This window comes from Zonotrichia leucophrys, chromosome 2 (assembly GCF_028769735.1).
Source record: "Zonotrichia leucophrys gambelii isolate GWCS_2022_RI chromosome 2, RI_Zleu_2.0, whole genome shotgun sequence".
In the NCBI taxonomy this organism is placed as follows: Eukaryota; Metazoa; Chordata; class Aves; order Passeriformes; family Passerellidae; genus Zonotrichia; species Zonotrichia leucophrys.
In genome coordinates this window covers 122,083,660-122,109,222 of record NC_088171.1, presented here as the reverse complement: position 1 = coordinate 122,109,222, position 25,563 = coordinate 122,083,660, and the positions used below count along the sequence as shown (strand labels likewise).

Here is a 25,563-nt window from a genome sequence, read left to right as displayed (position 1 = left end):
ACAACTTTCTGGAAATGTCTGCTTGTTGACTTATTACTTACAGTAAATACAGAAGAAAGTTTCTCAAAAAGCTGGTGTTAGCTGGAATATGTAGATAAGAACAGGATAGTCATTGCATGGGGGAAAGCAGCAGAACTCCAAAAATATGGGCAATGGAATATGTGAGGAGAAAGGGGGGTGAGTAACTTTCTTCTTGTTGCTCTGTTGATTAGTAGAGCTGCTCACAGCAAATATTCACCCATGGAAAGTTTGAGCTATCTCTCTCCTCCCACCAAGCACTAATTTTATTGTTATGGCCCCAAGGGTCCACCCCTGCCCTATTGCACAGGAACTTGCACTTTGGTTTCAATCCTGAAAAATGGTTAATGCCAGTATTGCAAAATCTATATAAAAGCTTCTTTCAATGGTCACCACTTGCAGAAAAAAATAGGGTTGTACATAAAAGACTCTTAGTCTCCCTCATCAATTTGACCCTGGCCAAAACTTGAAAAAATGAGGTTTATCCATAAGACTTCTGATGCAATTAATGAAAGTTTTGGGTCTAAACTGCCTTTACAGTTTTAGAACCTCCGAATATGGCTGCTTGCAATGTTTAGGTCAGAAAAAAAAAACAACAAAGAGATCTATTCAGGGTGGCTATTACATCCTTTCTCTTGAATCAGGACAAAAAAATAAGTGAAAGGCATGCTTACAATGTAAATTAATTTTATTCAAAACAGATTAAAAAAACCAACAAAGCTTGCCTAACTACATGAGGTAGTACATGTAGCAAAAGAGAAGGCAGAATATGGTATTCTGAAATATGAAGAATATGAATAAGTTTACAAGTTGGAATGAAATAAATTCAACAACAGAAACAAAATATACCAAAAAATAAAGTTTAACAGCTTTTCAGTCTTAAAGCACCAATACACTTTTCATAGAAAGAAACATAGTATCACCACTACATGTTCTTCATATACCATAATATGGTAAAATTAATGTATCAAGCTGTTCGCCATAAATGAATTCTTTAAAATTGTGAAGCAACAAATGACATAATTGTCACTGGGCTTCGTACCACTACACTTCCTGGCCTGCAGGAGTATTTGCCAGGTCACAAGGAGAAAGGTTAGCCTTTGTTACCATTTTCTTTGGTTTTTTTGAACATTTACTCCCATATTATTGTTTAGCATATTGATAACATGTACAGCTCAAGGCTGTAACTTGCAAATTTTTTTGAATGTGTACAATTCTACATTTTCTCTGAACTCAAATTTAAGTAAATTGAAGGAATCACATGGCAAAAATTAAGCATGTGTTTGTGCAGAACTTCAGGCTTATTCCTTAATTTCAGGTTACTGCACTTCTAAATACAAAGATTTTATTAGATCCTTCAAGGTTATATATGTCTGTTTCACACACCCATCCCAAGACAGTGGGATATCTGTGAAGGATTGGGCCATAATGAATTATGGCTATTTGAAGAAAAGAGCTTAGCAGCATCCAATAAATATTTTATTAATCTATTTTTAAAATAATAGACATGAATGGCCCAGTCTCTTAAGAATATTTTTTAAAGGAAAGCGTGTTAGCATGTCCTAAGGCTTCTTCCTATATTTTATAGGAATTTATCCCAATTTATTTCAAAATAGGCATTTGTACTTGTTATGATTAGTGTGAAATTGAGAACAATCTAGCTCTTCATTGATGTTTTCATGGCTAATGCTACTTTAAATCATTAAAAAGTTATATAGGTAATTATTTTACTTTAAGGCATGATTTATTTTATCAAAATATTGGGATGACTTCTTTTATGTACATTGAAAATAAAAACTCAGGCCTCCCTCTGGTACAGTTTTAAGGTTACTGTTAGTGGCATATATAAAGCACCATATAATAATATATTCAGATGAAGAAAACAAAGAACACTTATGAGCTTTGAATTAACTGTATAGGAGTAACTGCTAAGAAAATATAGCAATACTTAACACAGGATTCAAAGTAATGTTATATATCATTATAGATTTTCAAATGAATTTTTCTCCCATGTTTATCTTTACAGATTTTTTTCATTAAGATTTATATGCGACTTAAATTTTTTTGGTGGAAAGCAGTATACATCTTCTGTACAATAATGTTACAGCTTTATACAAATTTCAGGAATCACAAGAAATGGCCTGTATTAATCTTTTCCAAGTGCTTTGGTTTCACTTGCCTGTTACATGTTTTACTTGCTAGATTCAAACAACAGCAAATACTCTGAAAGCCTTGCTTCCTGGTGGATTCTGTAAACTGAAACATAAAACCAGTTTTTATGTTATTTTTAAGACCATAACACTCCAATAACAATTAAAAAAAAATTCAATTGTTAATTCTAATATCCTGCAGTACTTCTTGTGCCAACTCCTCAATTTATATATCTAGAATTTTTTTTAAACTGCTACAAATAAAAACTACATCAATTTCAGAATTTTTTTTTTCCAAAACAGCTTAATAGGAACAAAATACAACATAGAAAAATTCAAGTAATCCTTTGTGGCAAGCGAAAGTGTTTTAAAGAACTGATGAAAAATGCTAGAAGTGTTTTGGAAATAGAGAACACATACATCTTATGCTTACTCTTCTAGCAACTGTATTTGGAGAGAACTTGCAGACCTAGGAGATCACTCATTTGTTAATTGCTTCTATAATGAATAATAGATTTCAACAAAGACCTAATGTCTAATAAAACCAAAGGGAATGCCTTCTGAATGGATAAGTATCTGGCTTCAAAAGAAAAGAAACAAAAACACCCAATTCCAATGAAATGTTGATAGAATAAGTATCTTTGCCTTAAAATTGGACCATGGACCAGCATGTCTTATTTAATGGTCCATTGTTTTTTCTTTAGCCAACCCAGCCTGAAAATTATCTGGGAAGGAAGGGGAAATGGAGGTGGAAGCATGGAACGGCACAACAGAAGAGGTTGGCTTCAAAAGCATTAGAATTCTTCATGTTCTGCTTCACAGAAAACTTTTTTGTGACTCTCTTCCAAACTTCTGACCTCCCAAACTTTACCAAGATGATTAATATGTAAATGTATGTGTATTTATACATATTTTAAATTTATATTTATTTATAGTATCCAATACATATATTAAAGTATAAGTAATCATCAAATTTGCAACATTCTTCCTGTCTGAATCTATTAAAGAAAATTTATATGGACAGCAAAAGTGTCAGTAAGGAAGCATTCTAAGGGAATTGGATGATCACAGAGAAGAAATATGTAAAATAAGTGGTCCATTGAGCAAAGAAAATCTGTATTTTACAAGCTTCCAGAACTGTTGAGAGGTCTGAGAGAAAGGGAGAAGACATTCTCTTACCCACCATTAAAAACAAGACAAAAATACTCAATATTTTCCTACTTCTGAATTTTCTACAGAAACCTTTTGAGTTTTTTTCCCACTTAAATTTCTTAGAAAGACTATAGTCTAGTTAGGTAGCCATCATTTTTAGTCTAAGAAACATTCTAAGCTTTACAGGACAAAAAGAGTGGTACAATGTTTTTGAAATAATTTCTCTTTCTTTCTTTGGAACCTGGAGAACCCTTTCAGAGATTAAATTAAATCTACAAAACATAGTCATGTGTTATCATCACACAATTTATAAATACACCCAATACAAGTAGTGAACATTCACAGCATCTACATCTTTCACAAAAACACTGTTAAAAACAAATTATCTAATAAAGAGCATCAAAACTATGTTTAAATTACTGTGAATTTTAATGTTTGTGAGTATTAAGTATGATTCAGGATCACTGGTGTGATACCATGTAAATCACTAATGGACCATTCATCAGGAACCAATGACCCTGCATCATTAATTTCAATTTTTAAAAAATCCTTAAAGGAGTAACTGCAATTTTCTTATCAAATATTGTGTTAGCTGCAAAAGAACCAGCAAAGCAAACAAGAGGTTTACTTTACTTCATAAGCAGCTTTTCAGGGTAATGTTGTACGAGCTTAGAGGAGGCAGGCAGCTCCATTAGCACAGCCTCTCCAAAGCCACCGCAGCTGCTGTTACACAAGGCAGACACAATGCCAGGCTGTGGACCTTATCGAGGCCAAGAGTAAAGTGTAACCTTTGCAAATGGGCTCTGTACCTTTCTGAATATATCCCATTCTGAAAGGAGGCCACATAGACCTTTCTTTTGTCCACGGGCATCACATCAACGTAGCCGCCCTGGTTGCGGACCACACCTGCGTGCACTGCTGCCCGGCAGATGCTGGAGATCTGGGAGGGAAGACACAGATTAGCTTTGCATTCCTCCTTTTATTCCACCATTTTTAGGAAAAAAAGACAAATACAGGTATTTAAACCAAGTCTAGGAAACATAAAATGATTATATTTATAGCACGGCTAATTTTATTAGTCTTACGATATTTAAATCAGCTTCATTAGGAATTAGGCCATTTTATAGGAATTCAGTAAGAGATTTCAGATCGCTTTCACCATGATGCAAAAATAATTTATTTCAGGCTATTTCAGTTCAAAGGTCAGGAAGATGTTTGAATACTTCAGCCTTTCAAAGTGAAAGGATCTATCAGCCAAAGCCTCAAATATTAGTGAAATGATCCATAATTAAAGGGAGCATCGCAGTTTTCTATCCAGGCATGGGTAAATATTAAAAGCTAATTAGATGAAGGGTATAATGAGAGCATCAGAAGATAGAGATCTAAAATGAAAGTTCTCTGTTAAGTTAACAGCACTTACAGCTGCTTGAAACATCTGTTTTCTGGTCACAAATTCCCCTTGTGAACTCATGAAGAATAAACAATATCCACAGAAGAATTTCTCAGTGACATTCTTGATAACTTTATTTTAAATAATTGATTGAAACTTGCACTCCTCTATTACTCTTTCAGCATTTTAATAATTATCAGAAGAATGAAACTTAGATATTCCAGAAGGTAGGTCCCAATCTTTAAAAAATAGCATAGCGAAGTGCAGTTCCACCTTCAGTGTATCTCCACTTAAAAACAAGGTTTTTTGGTGGGAAAAGTTTTCTATGCAATAGGTTTCTCCACAAACAACCTCTAAAAATTTAGCAAATATAAATAGCTGGTGAAACAGGGCACAATTTAAACAAAAAAACCTGCATTTGTTCCAGTTATAGTTGGAATAATTTATATATGTTATCATAACAATTTTCAATCTCAATGCTCTATAAAGTCAAGAATTTAAAATAGCAATGATTTTCCTACTTTTATTCCAAGCACAGGACTTGCCAGGCTCATTCATATATAGTTTGTCTTTTAATGTTAAAATATTTAAAGCAGTAAAGATCTCGAATAATTTATGCAAATAATCTTTTGCAAAGATGCTTTAGAGTTTTCCTTTTCACACTGCTAGGTGCATGTTTTGAACATTCCAGAAAGAATGCCATTTATACCCCTCTGTACTTTTCCTCCTCCCAAGGTTGCAAAACATTTTTTATACCCTTAACACCAATAGATGCCTTATTGTTAAGATTATAGCACGCCTTATTTATCCATACTGTGGAGTAACTAAAGAGTAGACTGATCATGTGCAATTTCAAATACCCAGGGGGAATAATGGCCTCTGCAATACAGGATTACAGTCAGAAGAAATAAAAGATGATATTTACAAGCAATTAACTACACTGAAGAACTAGAAGAAAACTATTCATTCTATTCATTCCTAGCACAATAACACAGCAGTAACCTTGTTTTCAGTTCCCAATGGAGATATAAAAAAAGGCTGGAGGTACAACTGGGGAAAAGAAAGATCAGCTTTTCCACCTCTGTAATAGTAACCAAAATGTACCCTCACCCTTTACACCATGACATAGGGGTATACTTTCAAAATTACATTTGAGGATGGCTAGGACATGGTGGCTGTTCCAACACCATTTGGAAGTTTATAGTCAAGTAAAAAGGAAAGGAAAATTCAAGGGATGGAGATTTTGACAGAGCAGGCTGACTGCTTGTTGGAAACAATGTCCAGCAAAGGATGGGGCCATTGTTAGGGCTGGCACCACAACTGGACCAATCAAGTATGGCTGGGCTAATGCACAACATTTCAAAGGTGAAGGCACGACACTTGAATGGAAAATGTGAAAAAGGAGAGGTCAGAAGACTGGGGTTCATGAAGCCAGCTCAGACGAAAAATTTTCAGATGAAAAATAAACTGATATTCTGATGCTACATTCCAGATGAGACTGGAGAACAAATTCACATAGTTTTTGAATAAATGAACAATTACATGAGTATAAATTCATAATTATGAACTAGTTTGTAGGAATAGCTATGAACAAATGCATATAGTTTTATAAACATATACAGAATATATTTTTTACCAACTATTATCTGTCCTTGTCTCTCAAGAACTTCTCATTGTCTTGGAATAAGACTATTAGACACGCATCTAAATGGAATCAGATTCCAGTAGTGATGCCACAGTATTTCCTGTGCTCAATATTATGTCATCCAGATCACACTTCCTTGAACCACTAAGGCAAGCCTCCTGTTGATTTAGGTAAAAAAGGATTTTTCTATGTCAATCACAAATTTCAGCATAGTATTTGTGGTTTACATCAGCATCCCTGTGTCACTTTCTGGAAAACTTCAAAGATTTGAGTTTGTTTCTTTAATTTTGATGAAGAAATTCCAAAGGATGTATAAGACAGTATTTTAAAGTTAGTATGAACACTTTATACAGCATTATATGGTCGTGCTTTATTACTGTGTTGTGAACACTCCTAAGCTTGTTAGTATTTTTGACAGGTCATGGGATCTGAATGCCAAGTTAATTATTTTCCTTCCTCAGATACTCAACAAATACCAGTATCTACCACAGCACAGCATTACTCTACAAAGGCATTTAAACCACAAGTGTCTTTAACATACCGTCATAGGAATACGGAGCTATTTAATAGCTTTCTACATCATATTCTATATATTTTACCATAGCAGAGAATTATGAATACTTTTGCAAATATTTCAGGGAATATTTCTATATATGGTTACTGAAACAAAAATTTGTATGATCAAAGCATTCAAATGGTATAAAATTTAAAATTTTACAACTCCATCAAACTCTTTAGATAAAGGATATTTCCTGTTCTCTAGCCCTTGGAAGAAGTAAGGTAGGCACACTGAAAAATTCAAAATAATTCTGCTTTGCGGATACCTTTTTCTCTCCTTTACCACTGTACTCTCTGTATTAAAAACTACTGAAAACATAATCTAGAACAGCAGCTTCAGTGTAAATGTCTATCCTGACAGCACCTGAAGTTGATAAGAAGACTCCCATCTCTGGTTTTTCACCTGTATTTATATCCATTTTTTCCTAAAAGCAGTATGGCTGCACACATCTCTATACAATGATGATGAATAATGAGACAGTACACCTAAAATAATTTTAAAGTATACCTCTATAACACTAATTAAAGTCACCTGGGACTTCTCCAGCCAAAGAAAATACATATTATGAGACTTCCCCTCTCAAGATTAAACACAAGCATGTCTTCCTTCTCCTACAATAGTCTCTTCTAACTCACTGGGAAACTTTGTCTGTAGCCCTTAATCACAATCACAGAGCTGAAAGAAAATCATCTTCCACAAACTGGACTTGCCTTGAATCTATTTTACTGCCCCTTTTATGTACGTTAAGGATCCAGTTCACAAATCAATTACCTTTCTGAACTGGAAATACCATTCACATCCATTACAACACTTATGGACAAGGGTGTTTTCAGAACAAGACACTCAGGTAATCCAATGGACATCAGTTAGTTTCATAATGCTGAGGAGTAAATATTTCACACATTTCAAAGAACTGGAAAGTAGTGAAAATCATCATCTGACCTAGCTGGTTGCCATACTACTCTTTATGACATCCATAGAACAGTCAAACTAGAGTTTACTGCCAAAAAATACAAACTGCTTTCTCTGCCACTACATCCTGGCTTCTTCATAGAAACATGACAAGGGAGGGGGATAAATTAGAAATCTCTTCATACTTCCTACCCACCTCAGAACTAAACATGCCGAGAAAAGACAGGGAAAAAAAATTTACTAGCAAACAGAATGATAAAAAAAAGTCTGTTAAAATAACATGACAGTGTGAGATACTTTACACAAATATATCAAAACTCTGTCACAAATACTTAGTTATCCACACAGATAAGAAATATTCAAAATAATGTGACTGTAGACATTTATTTCAAGAGCAAAATTTTTTGTATAGTCTGACAGAAGTTATTGTTGCATCAGGATTTAAAGTGCAAGGGTTTAAATGAGTATACACTGGTAATGTTGGACAAATGTTGGGAAGTGGGAATCTTGATAAAAAAATCTGAAGTATGGGTCCAGAGCCTAGTGAAGACTGCAATGAATTTCCAAATAACTTTCCATATCTTCAGCATCTGACTACTGCTACCTTAAATGGGAGCCTCTGAAAAAGATTTTTTGAAAAGAAAGATTTTCTGAAAAGAAAGGGTTTTTTTGTAAAAAATCATCATATGGAAGAAAACTATATATCAATATTCTATCTTATAGTTACATTATAATTTTTTTCATAGAATTGTATGTCTCATTTTTATAACACAATGTAAATCCCTGTACTTACATCACAATAAATCCGTGTACCAACTACACGAGCGTAGTGTGGGTTTGCCTGCATACAGTTGTGAGGACAGTACACCCTGAAAGACCAAAAACAAAACCAGAAACAGTTAGGAAGAGTATCAGAGGATTAATATATCATGTTCAATGACAGCATAATTAAGTATAAATCAAGTTGATTGTCTATACATATGGGTCCATAATCCTATTTTACATCTGTCAGTTTTCGAGGTTTTGACCATGCAACTGAAAGCATTGCTGATGTGTTGAAGTTCATATGAAGTGCTTAAAATCATACTTTAACAATTCTGGTCTTCTTTCCTTTGGATAAGTAGATGGTGTTCTTGTTCAACATATCTGAGGCAAGTAGAAAAGTCAGTGAGGAGACAGCCTGTTCATTACTCTATAATTTATCTGATTCTAAGTGCCCTATACAAAATGTATAGTCTCAGAAGAGGCAGATGTGACTGAGGACCTGCTTTGATGCTGATGACCTGGTGACACAAGCCAATTTAGCAACTTATAATGAAGTTGAGCATTGGCATATGTGGCTAGAATGAAAAACCTTGGAAAGTAGTGAGACTCCTAGCTGATTCTGGGAGGTCAGAAACCTACTAAAACAAACACTGTTTTTATTAACTGCATTTTGTTAACATTTGAGGAAAATTTTCTCTGTGATTCATGTCTTCTATACCTTCAAAATGAACAGAAAAACCATGTGGGAACCTAAGTATAGTACAAAAGGTGTCAGCATTTTATTTGCTAACTGTGATATGCTACAAGCAAGAACCATCAGCTGACTCTAGGTCTAGTCTGAGCTATTTCATTTGAAAAACTGAGTGACCCTACATGGGGCAGCTCTGGACAAGTGTTCTCCTCTAAAATGTTATCCAGGTTCCGATCAATATTTGGGAAGTCAAATCTCTTGGGCATGCTAGAGTCTTGTCAGATGGGTAACTAAAACATGCTGATAAGATTCAGGAAAGATATTTTGTCAGAAGGAAGCAAGAAGTTAAGAAGCCTGTTGAAGGCCTGCTGATTTATGAGCTGGGAGTAAGAGGGGAAAATGAGGTTGTGTAGTCAATGCCATGGCTGACTACTGCTTGTAATTGCCAAGACTACACTTCCAGAATTAAGAGCATGCACGGAATCTTGAATGAATCATTGCCGTTGTGAAGTTCCTTAAGTTGGCACATCAGCATTATGTAACTTTAAACTTTGTACTTATTCTTTAATTTTCCTAAAACCAAAACCTGTTTTTCTGTCAACAAAGCTGGTTTTAGTTTTTAGTAATGAAGAGAAAAAGCAAAAGATAGGAGAATGTACCCATCCATTCCTGTGCTCCAGTCCTTAGCTTACTTCTCCACATCCTCCAGCTCGAAGCCAGGAGTCATAGCCAAGCACCAAGTGAGTCCATGGACCCAAGTGCTACATGAAGGGATGTTTTCCTAGCAGTTTTGGCTTTGTACTTGTTTCCTGTGTTGGCTGTAGGATTGCTATGAAAGTAATCCTGTGGATATCTCCAGCTTAATTTGTGGTAAATCATGCTGCAGTGTATTTACCTTTGACTCATCTATGGTTTTAAGAATTGTTACCAAACTCCTTTGCCAAAATATTGCGGTACAAGCATCTTTCGAAGAGTTAAAACACAGGCTTCAAAGAAATGGCACAGATATTTAAAGCCAACCTGCAGACCAGGCCTTACCTTAACCAGATATGTTTCAATTTTTTTTTTTTTAAATCCAGCTTCTCCAAAACTCCTAAGCAAATTGGTAACCTCTATGATAATTATCTGAATTTTATCCTTCTATTGTATCTGTTTTACAGGTAAATAAATTGAAATAAAGTGTACTTTGCCCAAGGTACATATATATAATAATGGAAAATGAAAAATAAAAGGTACTTTTATTCACAGTCTTCAGTGTAAGGATTTCACTAAGATTAGCAACAGGATCTTACTGAGTGAAAGAAAAAGAGATTTTCCTAATGAAAAATCCAGCAGATCATCTTTACCTACCTTGCCTTCTACTGAGACCAAAGACTAAAATATCACCTGAGCATTTTTGACTTCATTTTAACAGCTATTGCTGTCACCTTTCTCAACAACTTAAGATGACCTAAAATAATTAATAAATGGCAGAAAATAGAGCAGCACTTAAAATTAATAACATTTTATGAACTTTACCTCGGACAGTGTGAGGCTGGTTTTTGAAATGGGCACAGTTGTTCCACTGTGGTTTCACAGGTGATAGCCTGAACTGAAGAAAATAAAACACAAACAAGCAAATGTTTACTATTTAGAAAAAAACAGAGTAGTACTGAGTTTGTAAGAAATAAATACTAACCTGTTACTTTAGAGACAGTGAAGGAGTTGGCAGATTGGTATTTTCTAAGAAGAAATATTAGAAATTATCAGTAAATAACATATTTCAGTGTTTTCTTTTAGCTAGAATAATTTTTATTAGAAAATATGGAACTAAAGCCAAGAGAATGTCCCCAGACAGTTTTTCCTCACTGCACCCCCTTCTCCCCAGTTGGAAACATATTTATAGCAATGACACATCTACTTTGTACTCCCAGTGAATGTGTTTCAAAAACAGGAATGCATGTTAAACTTTCAGGAGTTTAATTTGCAAAGAGAACTTGCAATAGGAACCAATTAAGTAATATATTAGTCCCTCATAATGTGGCATGTGGTTGCTCAGAAGCTTTCATTTACCAGAAGAGCTCCTTCACCTTTTGCTAAAGGTTCATTCCTATCAGCAACTCCAACACCGAGAAGAGTTTCTCCTCACAGCCTTCCTGAAATGTTTCATTAAATTTTACTCTTGGATCTTGCATCTCTTGTTATCATCAGCATCATTAAAAACCTAGTATAACATGCAAGAGTTTTTTATTCCCAGTAATTATATGGCACTCAGATGTACCTGCTTCCTCTTGCTATAAAAAGTCAGGTACATAGATTATATTGTTTCCTTACAAGTTGATGAATGTTTCTATTTTATTCCCCCCATCTTCTATTTTCCTTCTCTTTTGACTCCTGGGATATGCCTCTGATTGTGGTATTTTTCACCTGTAACAAAGAAGCTGAGGATGCCTTTGGCACCCATAAAATTACTTATTAAACCCCACCCCAAAAAAAAAAAAAAAAAACAACCAAAAAATGAAATAAACAAACAAACAAACAAAAAAAACCCACAACAAACCTAGAAAATTATTCCCTATTCACCTTTAGAGTAAATTGCTCCTGTGGACCTCCCTGTTTTGTTTGCCTGCATCAGTTTGTTTACTTATATGACCCATCAATTGCACATTGCTCATTTATTGGATTAGCTTTCAGTGATAGAGCTCATACTTCTGTTGCCCTAGCACTGTCAAACACTGATGTAGGAATATGGTTCTATTGTTTACTAGCTTGTTGAGATATTTGGAACAGGACCCTATCCTAAGAAAATCCAACAGCTGAAAAAACATTGGTATTAGCTATCCTGATAAGAAATCAAAGGAGCTGAAGACTAGGACACTTGCTGTATGCTGCCCTGACACTTACTTTTCTGTATTCTCTATTCTGTTTTGCAATAGACAGTAGAGGCGAGATCCACTTTATTTCATCTATTCTTGAATAGAATAAATAGTAGTTTATGTAAGGCTCCATCTACAGACACTGGTGAGAGTCAGGTAGCTGCAAGGCATCCCCTGCCTTATTGATGGGCCTTTTGAAGGTTTGAAACTTGACAAATAATCTTTATTTAACCCACAGCCAAAATAACTTCCCCTGAGTTCCAATTCTCAGAAGATAGGTGCTAAATACACTCTGTAGGCTGGACAATCATACAGTTTTTTCTCATATAGCATAGAAACTCAGGTATTTCAACTGATGGGAAATCAATTGGTTCCAGTTTAAAGAGTTTTTTACAGCTTATCTACTCCTACATTTGTAAGCAAGCTGGCTCCTCATATGTTACTATTGATATAATCAAGATCTATTTCTCTCTTTGTGTCAAAGCAAGTAAAAAAAGAGAAATGTTTGTTGTATCTTCATTTTTAGGCAGGTAAATCAAACAGAGTCCAGTCATCAGATGACCCAGAGAAACTGATTGATATCAATGCCTTAAGTGCTACCCATGTAGGCCAAATTATAGGCCACTGAATTTGGTCTACAATGTCAATGGTCCTCTCTCTGCTGCCTTAGACATATCTGTTGGAAAGGGAAATGATGACAGGTGCCATAGCCTGAATCATTTGTTTGCACAGCACAGAATGCGAGCACAGCCACTGATGATTACCTATCTCCTTGACTCTTGGGTTTGCATGTGAGCCAAATATATCACTCAGAAAAATCCTGTTTTCTTTCAGCTCGATATTACCCCTTTGAGCTACACACATGCCACTGTTATACATATAATAAATATAGACAGAAATAAGGACATCAATGTAAAGCTCTGAAGAATATATTATGATATAGTGAAGTACAATTTGCAAACACCAATAAGATCTTAAATTCAAATATATCAATACTGATGTTTTTCTATCACTGGATGATTATATACGAAACAGTCAAGCATTCTCCATTTCTATGTGTTGCTTTTCTGTGTTTTTCTTTAGCATGTCTACAAGTATTTGGAGCTGTTTTCACATACCAGTCTTAGGGAAGGCACCTCAGCAGTGCAATACCTCCAAACTAATTTTCCACAGTATGGAATATTATTCCATCACTGGCCAAGATAGAAATCGTGCAAAATATTTGTGAAAAATGTTATATGTAAACTGTTGAACTGTGATGAAACTACCAAATCATACAGGAAGAGATGTATTTTCTTCTCGTTCCATACGCACACTACAAGAGGGTCATTTACAAAGATGAACTTGTAATATTATTGCTTTGTTAAATGTCATAGATTGCTTTGTCCGTGTCCAAAACACATAAAATAATCTGCCAGTACATGCTAGTTTTTGACAATAAATATATATATATTACCAATTAATTAACTGAATACTCTCAACATTATTTAATTACAAACACTAACTTACTGCCCAAGTCATTCTGCAAATTATTTAACCTTCTTTCACATTATTATTGTGCCTACTCTCTGTCCACCATTAAACACTGGCTAAAGTTTCAAAATGGATACAATATCTCTATATCCACATGCCTTTTTATAGCATTTTCATATTCTTTACATATACAAAAAGTATAGCAAAATATTATTTAAAATGTGATGTATTTCATATGAAACAAAAATAAACAGATGAAAACCTTTTCATACATTTTAATTTTAAGAAAAAACTTACCCAATTGACTGAACACCATTTCTGTAAGACTTGATAAAGTAATTTTTCCTCCCTTGCCTAGTCACATCAACCCAACCACCTTCGTTGTCCAGGATGCCATAATGTATGGCAGCTTTACAAATACTGGATTGCTGCAAAACAGAGCAGGAAGAGCAGATCCATGTCAGACAAAAAGCAGGTCTTAATTACAATGTGTCATTAAAAACCTGGTAGAGAGTCTTTTATGTTTGATTTGGTCCATATAGGTGTTATTTCAAGCAAATAAACCATCACTTTGCCTAACTCAGAGATAAACTATTCTCATTTACAGTACACTTGTTCACAGTACGTGCCATTTCCTATACTGTTCTCTTGTTCTACAGAGTAAATTATACACTCTCAGTAACTATTCACATTACACACAAGCAGGTCCACCTTACTGAAACAATTTATACAAGCATACCCACAAATTGCTGTACTCCTCCTTTAGGCCCACCTTCACACATTTAAATGTAAATATGTGCACACAAAAATTCTACTTCTGTGTATGTATAAGTATGAAGTTCATTTGCACAGTACACACAGAATAGCAGATACAAATTTATGTCATCTGATGCTTTCTTAAACATTTGTTGTAAGCTTTCAGTTTTGGTGAATGCTGACATCCTCAAAATCCATTCTTAATACAATTTTAACTAGTATGCCAACAGAAAAGACATTTCATCAAACACTCTACTGGTACAAAATCCAATTTAAAAGTATTTACCATTTCATAATGTACACTTCCAATAACTTTGGCTTTGCTATCCAAACAGCCAGCAGGACATTCATACCTAAGAGAATTAAATACAACTTGGTTTTAAATCCTGGGATTACAAAAAGGGGAAATATTCCAGCTCATGTACAAATATAGCCTTTCAGAAAAATCTCAAAATGACAACTGTAAAATTTACCATACCTATTGCAAGTTGTTCCTTTGCACTGATCTCTTAGCCTTACTTCACATGAAACAATCTGAGCTAAAACAAGCAAAAAGCAAATTCACTGTAATGAATTTGATACTAGAAAATTTAATTTTGTTGAACATTTGCAAATCAGGTAAATTCCTTACACATTTGCTGCGTGCTTATCACTTCATTTTTCTCACTGTCATCAGTGCCTGTGGAGGCTGAAGGTTGATGTGTTCTTGGCCGGCTTTGCACAGTTGCATCCTGGGCTTTGGATCGCTGACGTTCAATCTCATTGGTTTCCTCTTCTGGTTCATGGGGGGAATAAGGTCTTTCTGAATCCTCTGTTTTAGAAAATGGGTAAAAAAAAAATCTGTCAGAAGAAAAATAAAATTGGTGTGGAATGTAAATCCCTTACTATGTCTTGGTAAAACAGCTTTGTTCTTATAAAATGGTGGACAAAAGGAAGAAAGCAAGGAAAAGTCTCCACTGCTTCATAAGAATGGAGAACTCAAGATTAATAGAACACCTCAAGTATGTTTGCGATAGTGAGAAAAGATATACTTGTTTTTCCCAGCATGTGTAGCACAACTGAAGTATGGAACTGCTCTTAACGCTCCTGTTTTCATATATTCATGCCATCAGAACCAACTGGACATGGACAATCTCTGTTTCACATGGGCAAAGTTTTACCAAGTTCATAGACAGCATGCAATTAAAGCTTATTTCATAGTAACATTCACCTGAAAATGAGGCTCTTCTATTCATAAATAGTGAAAATAATTCTGAAACACTTATAACTGTATCTACATTTCTTACTTAGAACTGTAAGAAAGCTATTTGGTCACACACATGCAGCTTTCATATGGTCCATATGAAATCTCAGAAGTTATTAACAAAAATTGCTAAATGAGCTGTTCACAGAGTAGAACAAAAAGAAGTATTAGCTTCATAATACACTGTGTTTCAGTGCTATAAATGCTATTCCAAAAATTCTAAGTTAATAATCATTCTAGCTGACATTTTCTTTAATTACTAATGTCTTCCAGCTTTGTTCTTGGTTTTCCACACACACCACAGGTCCATGTCACTGAGACATTTTTTCCCTATAAACAAATTACTGCATAGACTTCCAGTGTAATTACAGAAAGGCATATAAAGAGCACACAATGAGTCTCCATCTTTGTGTACATAAACCCCTGAATCAGCACTTATCAGCAGGAGTTCAGTGCACTCCATTCCCTCTGGTGAAACTCAGCCTCACGTATCACAAGTACATATTCCCATCCAGCACAGTAAAGTAGGGCCTAACTGGTCTTTGGGCACAAATGTAATATATTTTATCCCACTATGTAAAGCATAGTGAGGAAAGAAATCAAAAGGAAAGATTCATTTCTATTCCTGTTTATAGTTGTAATGGTGAAATAGTACATACCTCTGTAACAAAGGTTTTCTCTACAACCTCCTCCAAAACTAGGGGGACATGCAGAACAGGGGCGGCCGGGTTTATAAGGAGCATGACCCCACCAGTTACCCCTTTACAGAAAAAAAAACAAACAAACAAACAAAAAATGCCTTAAACAATGAGCATATTAACATGTTAATATTAAACAGCACCTAATATATCAAGAAATAAATAATGAAAAACAGCAGGCACATAGATGATAACATTCTTCTGATACTCCCAAGTTACAAGCAATAGGATGAGACGAAATGGCTTAAAGTTGCACTAGGGGAGGTTTAGATTGGATATTAGGAAGGATTTTTCACTGAAGGGGTTGCCAAGCACTGGAACAGGCTGTCCAGGGCAGTGGTAGAGTCACCATCCCTGGAGGTATTTCAAAGGTGTGTAAATGTGGCATTCAAGGACAGGGTTTAGTGGTGGACTTGCCAGCGTTAGGTTACTGGCTGGAGTCAATGGTCTTAATGGTCTTTCACAATCCAAATGATTCTATGATTCCACACCAAATACACAGGATCTAGTTGAAAAGTCCATGATGAAAAAAATTAAGAACTGACATAAATCACTGTAGGATCTTTTCAGACTGGCATAGCACCATAAGACTAAATTCCTCCACTTCATGTGATGGACTTCACTCTCTCCTAGATGGAATATCCTACAAAATTTGATCTTAACCATGGGCTTCCTTTCACACATTCCTTTAAGTCACAGTGGCGAGACACATTTATTTTTCAGAAAAATATCACACTATAATAAATGTCTCTGATACTGTATGTGTACCAAAACACAGGCCAGAAAACTGAAGCACCAGAAAACTCACAAGAGTGTTTGTGCAGCCAAAGGCTGTTTGGGAACAATGCTCAATATACAATATACAATATAATTGTAACGGTACAAAAAACTGAAAATCCAGACTGATTTCATTGCATATTATTTCCTGGACTATTATAAAGTATCTTGCCCCCTCAAGATATTTTTGGGTGTCAATCTACTTACTTAGGAGAATAATTGCATACAAGATAAACTGCTTTTGGCCAAATCTGCCCCCAGATGTTCATGTTATGACACAAATTAATTGCACAACCGATTCTGCTACTTGTAGCCCAAACAACCTATGGGAAAGAAAAGAGGAAAACCAAAGATGATCAACTTAAAAACAAAACTATCTCCAATATACAAAACTCAAATTACCAAAGTGATGTATTCCCCTCTGTTATAAATGGCTTGAAGTGGCCTAATTACAGGTGTCAAAGGCCATTCAGTTATAATCTTATCAGAGAGAAAAGTTTTACTTTGCTGGTAAAGATATGCCTCTAATTTTATAAAAATGCTCTAAGCATATATTTGAAAGTGTAGCAAAACATTTACAAAACATGATCTGAAGATCTGATTCTTGGAATCACAATTAATTGATAACTGTGAGCTGGAAGTTATGGTCATGCGTGCTGGAGTTCCCAGTTTAACCTAAGGACCCAGAGGGGCTTGGATTGGTTGGACTGAGACAACAGAATTTTTAAGTAGTAAAAGGAGGTAAGAAAGGATAAAAACAATAACAAAAATACTCATACACTGAATAGACCCAAGTAATGGGTTTTAAATGAATATGCTTCTATGCCATTGCAACCTAAGGTGGCTGTACTCCTCTATTCATCTTTCAGAATTAAAAAGTCTGGAATTTTCAAAAGATAAAAATATGACAGGTGTTGAAAATCTATTTATTCAAGGTAAGCCAAATCTGTAGATCCAGCAGGATTTAAGAATTGAAAGAAAGAACTATTGTGAAGAACTAGTACCACAAAAAAGCTGTATCTATGGATTGATCTTGCATGTATAATAGTAAATGTAATTACAGGTTATAGATACAGTAAATAAGAATATAGAGGTAACTTAATTTTAAAATTAGATACAATTGCAAATTATGCTAGTAAACAGAAAGAAGTGTTTAAAAATTAATAATTTTTAAGTTTTCCCATGTTATACCAAAAAATTATATGTGTACCATAATATGATCTGAAGATCATGTATTTCCCATTCATTGAAACCATGACCGGTACCCCTCAACAAAAATTCTGGTTAGATACACAGATTTCAGAAATAGGAAGTAAATTATCACTAATTTTTAAATCTTCTTAATTTAAAATAAGGTCTTTAAGACTACTGTTTGAGGAATTCACCTAAGAAAGCTTTTTTTTTTTTTTAATTATCTATTTCTTCAACATATTATAGGAAGAGCTATCCCAATTATGCAAAATGCTCTGAGCAGTAATACTCAGTTTAACACTGGGGCTTGTGAGCTTTTTCCTCAGTTCTGCTGACATTTAAGAGGATGAAATCTAAAGATTTGTACGACAACCTTATTTGTCATTGATAGCCAGGGCTTTTAACCATGGAGTCTAAACAAATCCTTTTTGGGCATTTGTGCTGTGGAATGCACTGCAGGCTTAGTGTGCTCTGTCAGACCACAACCTAGCTGGAAGTCTCTGCCACTCTTTTCCATAGGTGATTAAAATCAAAGCACACCTACATACCTGTGTGTAATGTGTACAAACAGGACCAGAGCATCTATATGGACAATACGGATTGCATTCATGAGGATGGGGATATGTGAAATCTCTCACTTCATCATACCATGCCTGGACATGAAATGTTGGAGGTCTGTACCTAGGAAAGCCAGAAAAAGTGTATTAGATCATTCAAAAGTTGTAGCTTCTGTCATTTTTTTCCTTTTATTAACAAGCAAATTTTGTTAGATTTTTAAAAATCTCATATATTGCACAAAACAGTATGTTAAACTACCTTCCCCAATGTGCCCCCAGATTTTGTCCAATTGATGGAAGAAGGCTTGCTGGTCCATGCTCCCACAGACAGGTTTCAGCCCATGACTCTGCAGATCTCTCTAGTTCTGTGTCCCATGTCTGAAATATAAAGGAAAACAAAGGGAAATCTTCTTAAAAATATTTGGTAGGTATCTTATTTTTTTTAAAAAAAGAAAAATTGTTAATTTTTTTTAATTTTTGAAGTTTCTTTGACTGAGGCAGAAGACTGAGAGGTAAGAATTGAAAAATGTATGCTGCATTTGCATTTTGCAAGAAAGAAAAATGCTTTCACCAAGAGAAAATAAAGTTTTAATCCCTTCTCAGCATTCCCTTTAGAAACCTCATGCAGCCATGCTGCAGTGAATAAAACACAAATATGAAACTGAAAGGCTTAGCTCAACTTTTCAAACTAAATTAAAGGCATTTTTTGTCTTGTGAGATTGTTTTTCAGTAATGGGCATTTTTCTTAAATGAAAGGGTATTATCCAACCTGCTTTCAAACAAGACTTTATTTCATCTAAACTAATAGTTTATGTGAAATGAATGAGATTTCCTCTTCCTTTTCTATAACCACCATTATTTTGTTGAAATAATACACAATTCCAATGCAAATTATGAAAACTAGAGTGAGACTGTCATTCATTGATTTTATGGATAGGTTAGCAAAAAAAGGGACATTCATGATAGTAAAGAGGCATGCTTAGAAGAAGTAAAAAAAAAAAAGATTACGAGTTGTTTATCCTTAATTTTTATTCTTTAAGGCAGATGGAAGAATAAGCTTGTAGCTGAAAGGCAAATCCAAGTTTCTTTCTTTCAAAAGCATACTAAAACATACTCTCCTTGAAAAAAGTCATACCATATTGTGAATATAGTGCAGAATAGTTTTTACTGCCCTAAGCTGGGGTTTGCTCAAAGTGGTCCATCGCTCTAGTGCAAAGTATCCATCATTTTTCTTGGCTTTTGGAATTTCCTGATAGCTGTAGAAATAGTTTCCAGATACCTGACTAATACCAACATTCAGTTTAGGAAACTAGAATGCCTTCAGGAAAGATAAACATGTTGATAGAACCTGAAGTATTTCGTCATATGTTCAGATTAAATTTCATTAAGTGAGACTATGCTATCTAAATAACATCAATTCAGTATTTCCAGATCCAAATTCCCATGCAGACACTGGAGATCGTGTCTACTAATTTTTGGCACAGATAAAAGGCAGAAAACTCGTTAACACAGCCAAAGATTGCACAAATATAACAGACAAATTCCACATGCTAAAATTAATTTTTCTATGGATTTTGATATGCAGTTTTCAAATTATTAATCAGATAACTCATCAAAAACAAGTATGTCCTTGGTTATGTAAGACCATTTATATGTAAAGACCTTATTCACTCAGTTTAATCCTAGAATATCTGTTCTTGCTTCTCTTCTTCAGAAATCTGTAATGTATTGGATGGCATTTTGTCTGTTATTATTAATATTATCCTCAAGTAAACAATTTGCAGGGTATATTTTGACTCCCAAAATGCAACATTTATTTTGACAGAAATACTCAAATAGTATAGTAATGACAGAATAAATCTTTTAACCTACCTATGGATACAAAGACCACTGACTTTAGGAAACTGTACGAATTTTCTACTCACTCTCCTAGGCCATTATTTCTGTGTCATAAACCACGTTTAATCTCCAGAAATAAATATTCTAATCTTAAATCATGAAGTGACAGTTTGCATAATTCTTTTCCCCTTCCCTTTAGTTGTCACACCACCACAAAATGTTCTTCTCCCTATTGAACCCATTGTAAAAACACATGATGATTATCACACTTCCTCCACATAAATACTTTGTTCTTATAGGCTGTAGTAGGGTTGCTTCATCTTCCACCACAAAATCACAAGCCCATAATATTTTAAAATATAAGCCACTACAATTTGTCTTTGTTGCATATATTGTATTGTCACCTAAAAATCTTATAATATGTAGATTTAGTTCTTGGGATGAAGGAGTCATAAAGTTAATATATTTCCTGAATAATTGCTATTAAGAATGGTTTTGCCAACTGGACTCTGAAATACAAATTTAGAATAAATTAGACTTATGATAGAACAAAAATTTCAGCACTTGCTCAGTTTTAGACCTTCCCACCTCACAGGCTAGCTACAATTTCTTATAGCTCTTACCACCTCCAGAAAGACAGAAGATATTCTCTTGTAAAGCACTCCCCCACATTTTCCGCTTTTAAAACATCAGTCATGGTTAAAAGAATTGTACTATTGTTCTATTTTTCTCACCACACAAGTTTAAAAATATTTTATGCAGCTATTTTACTGAAATAATTATACTTTTTTGTTAAGTTTAGAGCTAGGCAATCAATAGTAGCTGCCTGAATCAGCTCTTCAAGCCTGTGAAGTAATTACCTTTAACAAAATTTTCTTTAAAGAGTGATGAAAGCTATGCATGACAGAGCCATCCAGACCTCTGAAAGTACAGCTTTCCGATGAAAAACTGAAATTCATCGTTAATCCTCCTGACAGATGAACACCCACACTCCAAGTACAGCTGAAATTGGATATGGTCTTGAAAAAAATTCCATCTTCTTTAACCATTTCTCTGCCTTCATCCACAGTATAAGATATTGTCTTTACTCCCTTTACCTTACCTAGCCAGAGATAAGCACACTTCCCACATTCTAGGCCTCATCATAACACACTTTACTTGAAGCAGCTTCATTTATAAATACCAAGACATAACTTAATTTCCTTCTAATTTAATCACAAGTATATTTTGAGATGTGATGGAGTAAATATCAAAAGTGTTACATATTCAGATTAAAAAAAAATCAGTCAAGAGCAAATTGCACTACAGGGGGAAAGAACTCGTTAAGTGCAATGTTCATTGTTCTATGGGCTCATTTTCTCATCCAAGCCTCCACTTCCTGAAACGGAATGGAAATTAAAACAGAGGTTTCAATAGAAGTTAAAAAAAAAAACAAAAAACAAACAAACAAAAACTCACCTCCCTACTAAGGAGTATAAATTTTATAAAACATTCTGGAAGAATGTCCAAATATCTCTGTTCCAAAGAATTTCCTAGCGATTAGTCACTTTCTTGATTACCAGAGACTTCAAACAAAAAATGTGAATAAAGCATCGCTAATCTCCTACACCCAGTGGACAAAAAAGAGATACAAGTGCTAGAAATCATAATTACTTGTGTCTCCAAAACCTACCATGACAGAAATCATAAAACACAAATCCAAACCAATGTAGAAATGAAAAGGTTTCCCAATCTCCAGGATCACTATAATGATCTTAAATAAAAAGAGGGAAAGATATTCAAGGACCGTTTTCTCCAGGCTCAAGGATGAGGCATCCTGATGAGCAAGAAAGTAGGCAAAAAGAGCAAGAGACCTGTGTGGGTGAATAAAGAGCTCCTGTTACTCAACCACAGCCAGGAAATACACAAGAGATGGAAGCAGGGTCAGGCCAGGGTTGTCAGAGGAAATAAAAATTAAAGAAGGAAGGCCAAGGCCCTTCAAGAATCCGGTCGAGGACAAGGACAGAACAAAGGACTTGTCAAATACATCAATAACAAAGGAAAAACTAAGCATACTGTGGGCCTGTTACTAAATGGAGGGGGCCGCTGGCAGCAGGACACAGAGAAGGCAGTTACTGAACACGTTCTTTGCATTGGGTTTCACTGACAAGACCAGCCCTCAGGGACCTCTGATCTAGGAGACCAGAGTAATGGAATGATAGCAGGAAGACTTTCCCTCTGTCAAGTAGGATTGAGTTAGAGAACACCTACCCAAACTTGAGACCAGCAAGTTTATGGGCCCTAACAGGATGCATCCAAAAGTGCTGAGAGACCTGGCAGACACAATAGTGAGGCTGCTCACAATCATGTCTGAAAGCTTGTAGAGATCAGAGTGGTGCCTGAGGACTGAAAAAATGCAAAAGTCACCCTGATCTTCAAAAAGCACAAGAATGAGGACCCAGGAAATAACCACAGAGGTAACCCCACCTCAATCTGTTGAAAGGAATGGAGCGCCCCATTTTGGTGGCCATCTCTACCAATGTGAAGGACAAGGTGATCAGGAGTAGTAAGCATAGATTCACAAAAGTTAAATCATGCCTGACCAACTTGATTTCCCTCTACCTGGCTGAATGAGGGGAGAGCAGTGGATATCATCTACCATGACTTCAGCAAGGCTCTTTACACTGTCTCACACAACATCTTCATGGGCAAACTCAAGAACTGTGGACTTGGGTGAACAGTGAGGCGAGCTGAGACCTGGCTGGGCAGCAGATCTCAGGGCTGTAATCAGTGCCACATGGTCTATTTGGAGGCCTATCTCTAGTGATGCACCCCAGGGTTTAACAATGGACCAAATATTGTTTAACTTTTTTATTAATTACTTGGATGAAGGGGCAGGTGTCTCCTCAGGAGTTTCATTGATGATACAAAGCTGGGAGCAGCAAGAAAAAGTCCAGAGAGCTCTGCAGCCCTTCAGAATGATCCTGATAGGGTGAAGAGACAAGCAGAGAAGAACCATCTGAAATTCAGCAAAGGCAAATGCAGGATCCTGCACCTGGGGACAAAAAACCCCAGGCATGAGGGTGCCAAGAGATTGGAGCCGGGCTCTTCTTGGTAGTGCCAGGCAATAGGACAAGAGGCAATGGGCAGAAACTGATGCATAGGAAGCTCCCCCCAAACATGAGGAAGAACTTTACTGTATGGGTGTCTGAGCATTGGAACAGATTGACCAGAGATGTTGCTCAGTCCTCCTCACCGGAGATTTCAAGAATCATCTGGATGCTGTTCTTTGCCATGTGATCTAAAATAACCTGCATGAGTAGGGAGGGTGGAACAGGTGATCCACAGTGGTCCCTTCCACCCTTACCAATTCTGTGATTCTATAAATGGTATCCTAATCCCTGATGCAACCACTTGGAAAACTATCTTTAATTTATATCTGACTACTCCAGTAATGTAAAAATTATACACAGGTGCTAGTAACATGAATTCATATGAAATTTCTGAAAAAAAATTAAAAACTTGTACAAGAAATGTGTAATACTGCAATGCCACATCACAGCTTACTCTAAGAAAATTACCTTATAGGTATTTTTAAAGGCCAATTCTACAGTTACATGTAGGTGGAATTTGAAGAATTCTGAAGATTTTCCACTGAATTATCAACATGTTTCAGAGATGGGATCAAGAACAGAAAGCAGCCAGCTGCTTTACATTTTTGATACCACCTTGAATTTTGTTCTTCTCTTTCAGTAATTAAGAGATCCAAATTTCTTTCCTCAACTAATTATTCTAATTGAAGTTATATGAAGAAAAGCTGTGCATTTTAATTCTAAGGATAAAAGACTGTTTATTTTAAAGTATTTTCATACTAATCCTGTCAGATTAGTTCTAAATATAATGCATTTCATGCACAAAGTAGGCTAAATGAAACAAACAGGTAAAATAATCTCCCTAACTATTTAAAATATGCCTCTTTAATGGAATACAAATTTTATTCTTGTGCTTCTAATAGTATTCTCCTATTCCACTTACATGATGGCAAGCTTTGGGTTTCAAACAAGAAAGCATCTCCACATACAAACAAAGATAAACATCTAAGTTTTCATGTTCATTCAGATCAAATAACACAATGAATAAGTTCAAATACAAAACTAATTAGTGATCTTTAAAATGCCAAGCTGCTTGGGATTTTAAAAGAAGCCAGAATAAAAACAGAAGAATATGAACAGTCACAGCAATCTATTTATTTTACATCCTACCAGAAGTAAGCATTTCTCAAATTTTAACCACAATGTCATTAGTGATATTAAAATCCGGCTACTGAAATAAATATTGAGCTGACCTGAATTAAGCTTTAAGCTTAATTCAAGAAGTTCCTCCACAGTACTCAGAAACAGTCAGTATTTCACAGATTTAAACTAAGGACATTTTTAAAACAACTCACCTCTTTGAAAGAAATAGTAAAGTTGAAAAAAAATCTCTGCATAGCTATAGACAAGGATCCTTTTGTTTGCCAAAGGATGAATTAAATCTTCAAACACTGTTACTTAAAAATATAGGAAATTCCTTTCCATAAAAAGGGAGACTATAATTTTTTGAAAAACAGGTGTGCACAGCACCTGATTTCTCATCCAGCAGTTCCCTCATCCATGCTCTGATGTCACCAGGTTTCAATGACTGCTCTATGAGAATTCCTTGGTAAATGCAGGGTACTGAAGGGAGCACACGATGAAAGTTCATCAAGGTAACTGATTCCCAGCACTTTGACTGGGAATCGTTTGATACTACATGCGAGGTAAGTCAACTTGTTTATCAAGAAAAAGTATTGCTCACTTTGTCAGAAAACTACCATGAGATTTATCTTTTGGACAAGGTACCATCATCAGGGCTGGCTTTCTACACTGAGATAG

The 25,563-nt window shown here is 35.3% G+C and overlaps 1 protein-coding gene across 2 annotated transcripts in view; it reads right to left on the bottom strand.

Annotated features, from left to right (window-relative positions):
• Nucleotides 1-820: 820 nt before the first annotated feature.
• The window catches only part of CRISPLD1 (cysteine rich secretory protein LCCL domain containing 1), a 37,685-nt gene continuing 12,942 nt past the window's right edge, over nucleotides 821-25,563 (bottom strand). For both annotated transcript variants that reach the window (XM_064703556.1, XM_064703557.1), the window contains 13 exons: nucleotides 19,092-19,210; nucleotides 18,824-18,956; nucleotides 17,292-17,407; nucleotides 16,269-16,369; nucleotides 14,998-15,177; nucleotides 14,845-14,905; nucleotides 14,653-14,719; nucleotides 13,908-14,038; nucleotides 10,961-11,004; nucleotides 10,801-10,873; nucleotides 8,620-8,695; nucleotides 4,130-4,260; nucleotides 821-2,274 (listed from right to left, as the gene is read on the bottom strand). In XM_064703556.1, coding sequence (XP_064559626.1) covers nucleotides 2,223-2,274; nucleotides 4,130-4,260; nucleotides 8,620-8,695; nucleotides 10,801-10,873; nucleotides 10,961-11,004; nucleotides 13,908-14,038; nucleotides 14,653-14,719; nucleotides 14,845-14,905; nucleotides 14,998-15,177; nucleotides 16,269-16,369; nucleotides 17,292-17,407; nucleotides 18,824-18,956; nucleotides 19,092-19,210 — 1,284 coding nt within the window. In that variant the 3' untranslated portion in view covers nucleotides 821-2,222. The remainder of the gene's footprint in view (nucleotides 2,275-4,129; nucleotides 4,261-8,619; nucleotides 8,696-10,800; nucleotides 10,874-10,960; nucleotides 11,005-13,907; nucleotides 14,039-14,652; nucleotides 14,720-14,844; nucleotides 14,906-14,997; nucleotides 15,178-16,268; nucleotides 16,370-17,291; nucleotides 17,408-18,823; nucleotides 18,957-19,091; nucleotides 19,211-25,563) is intronic.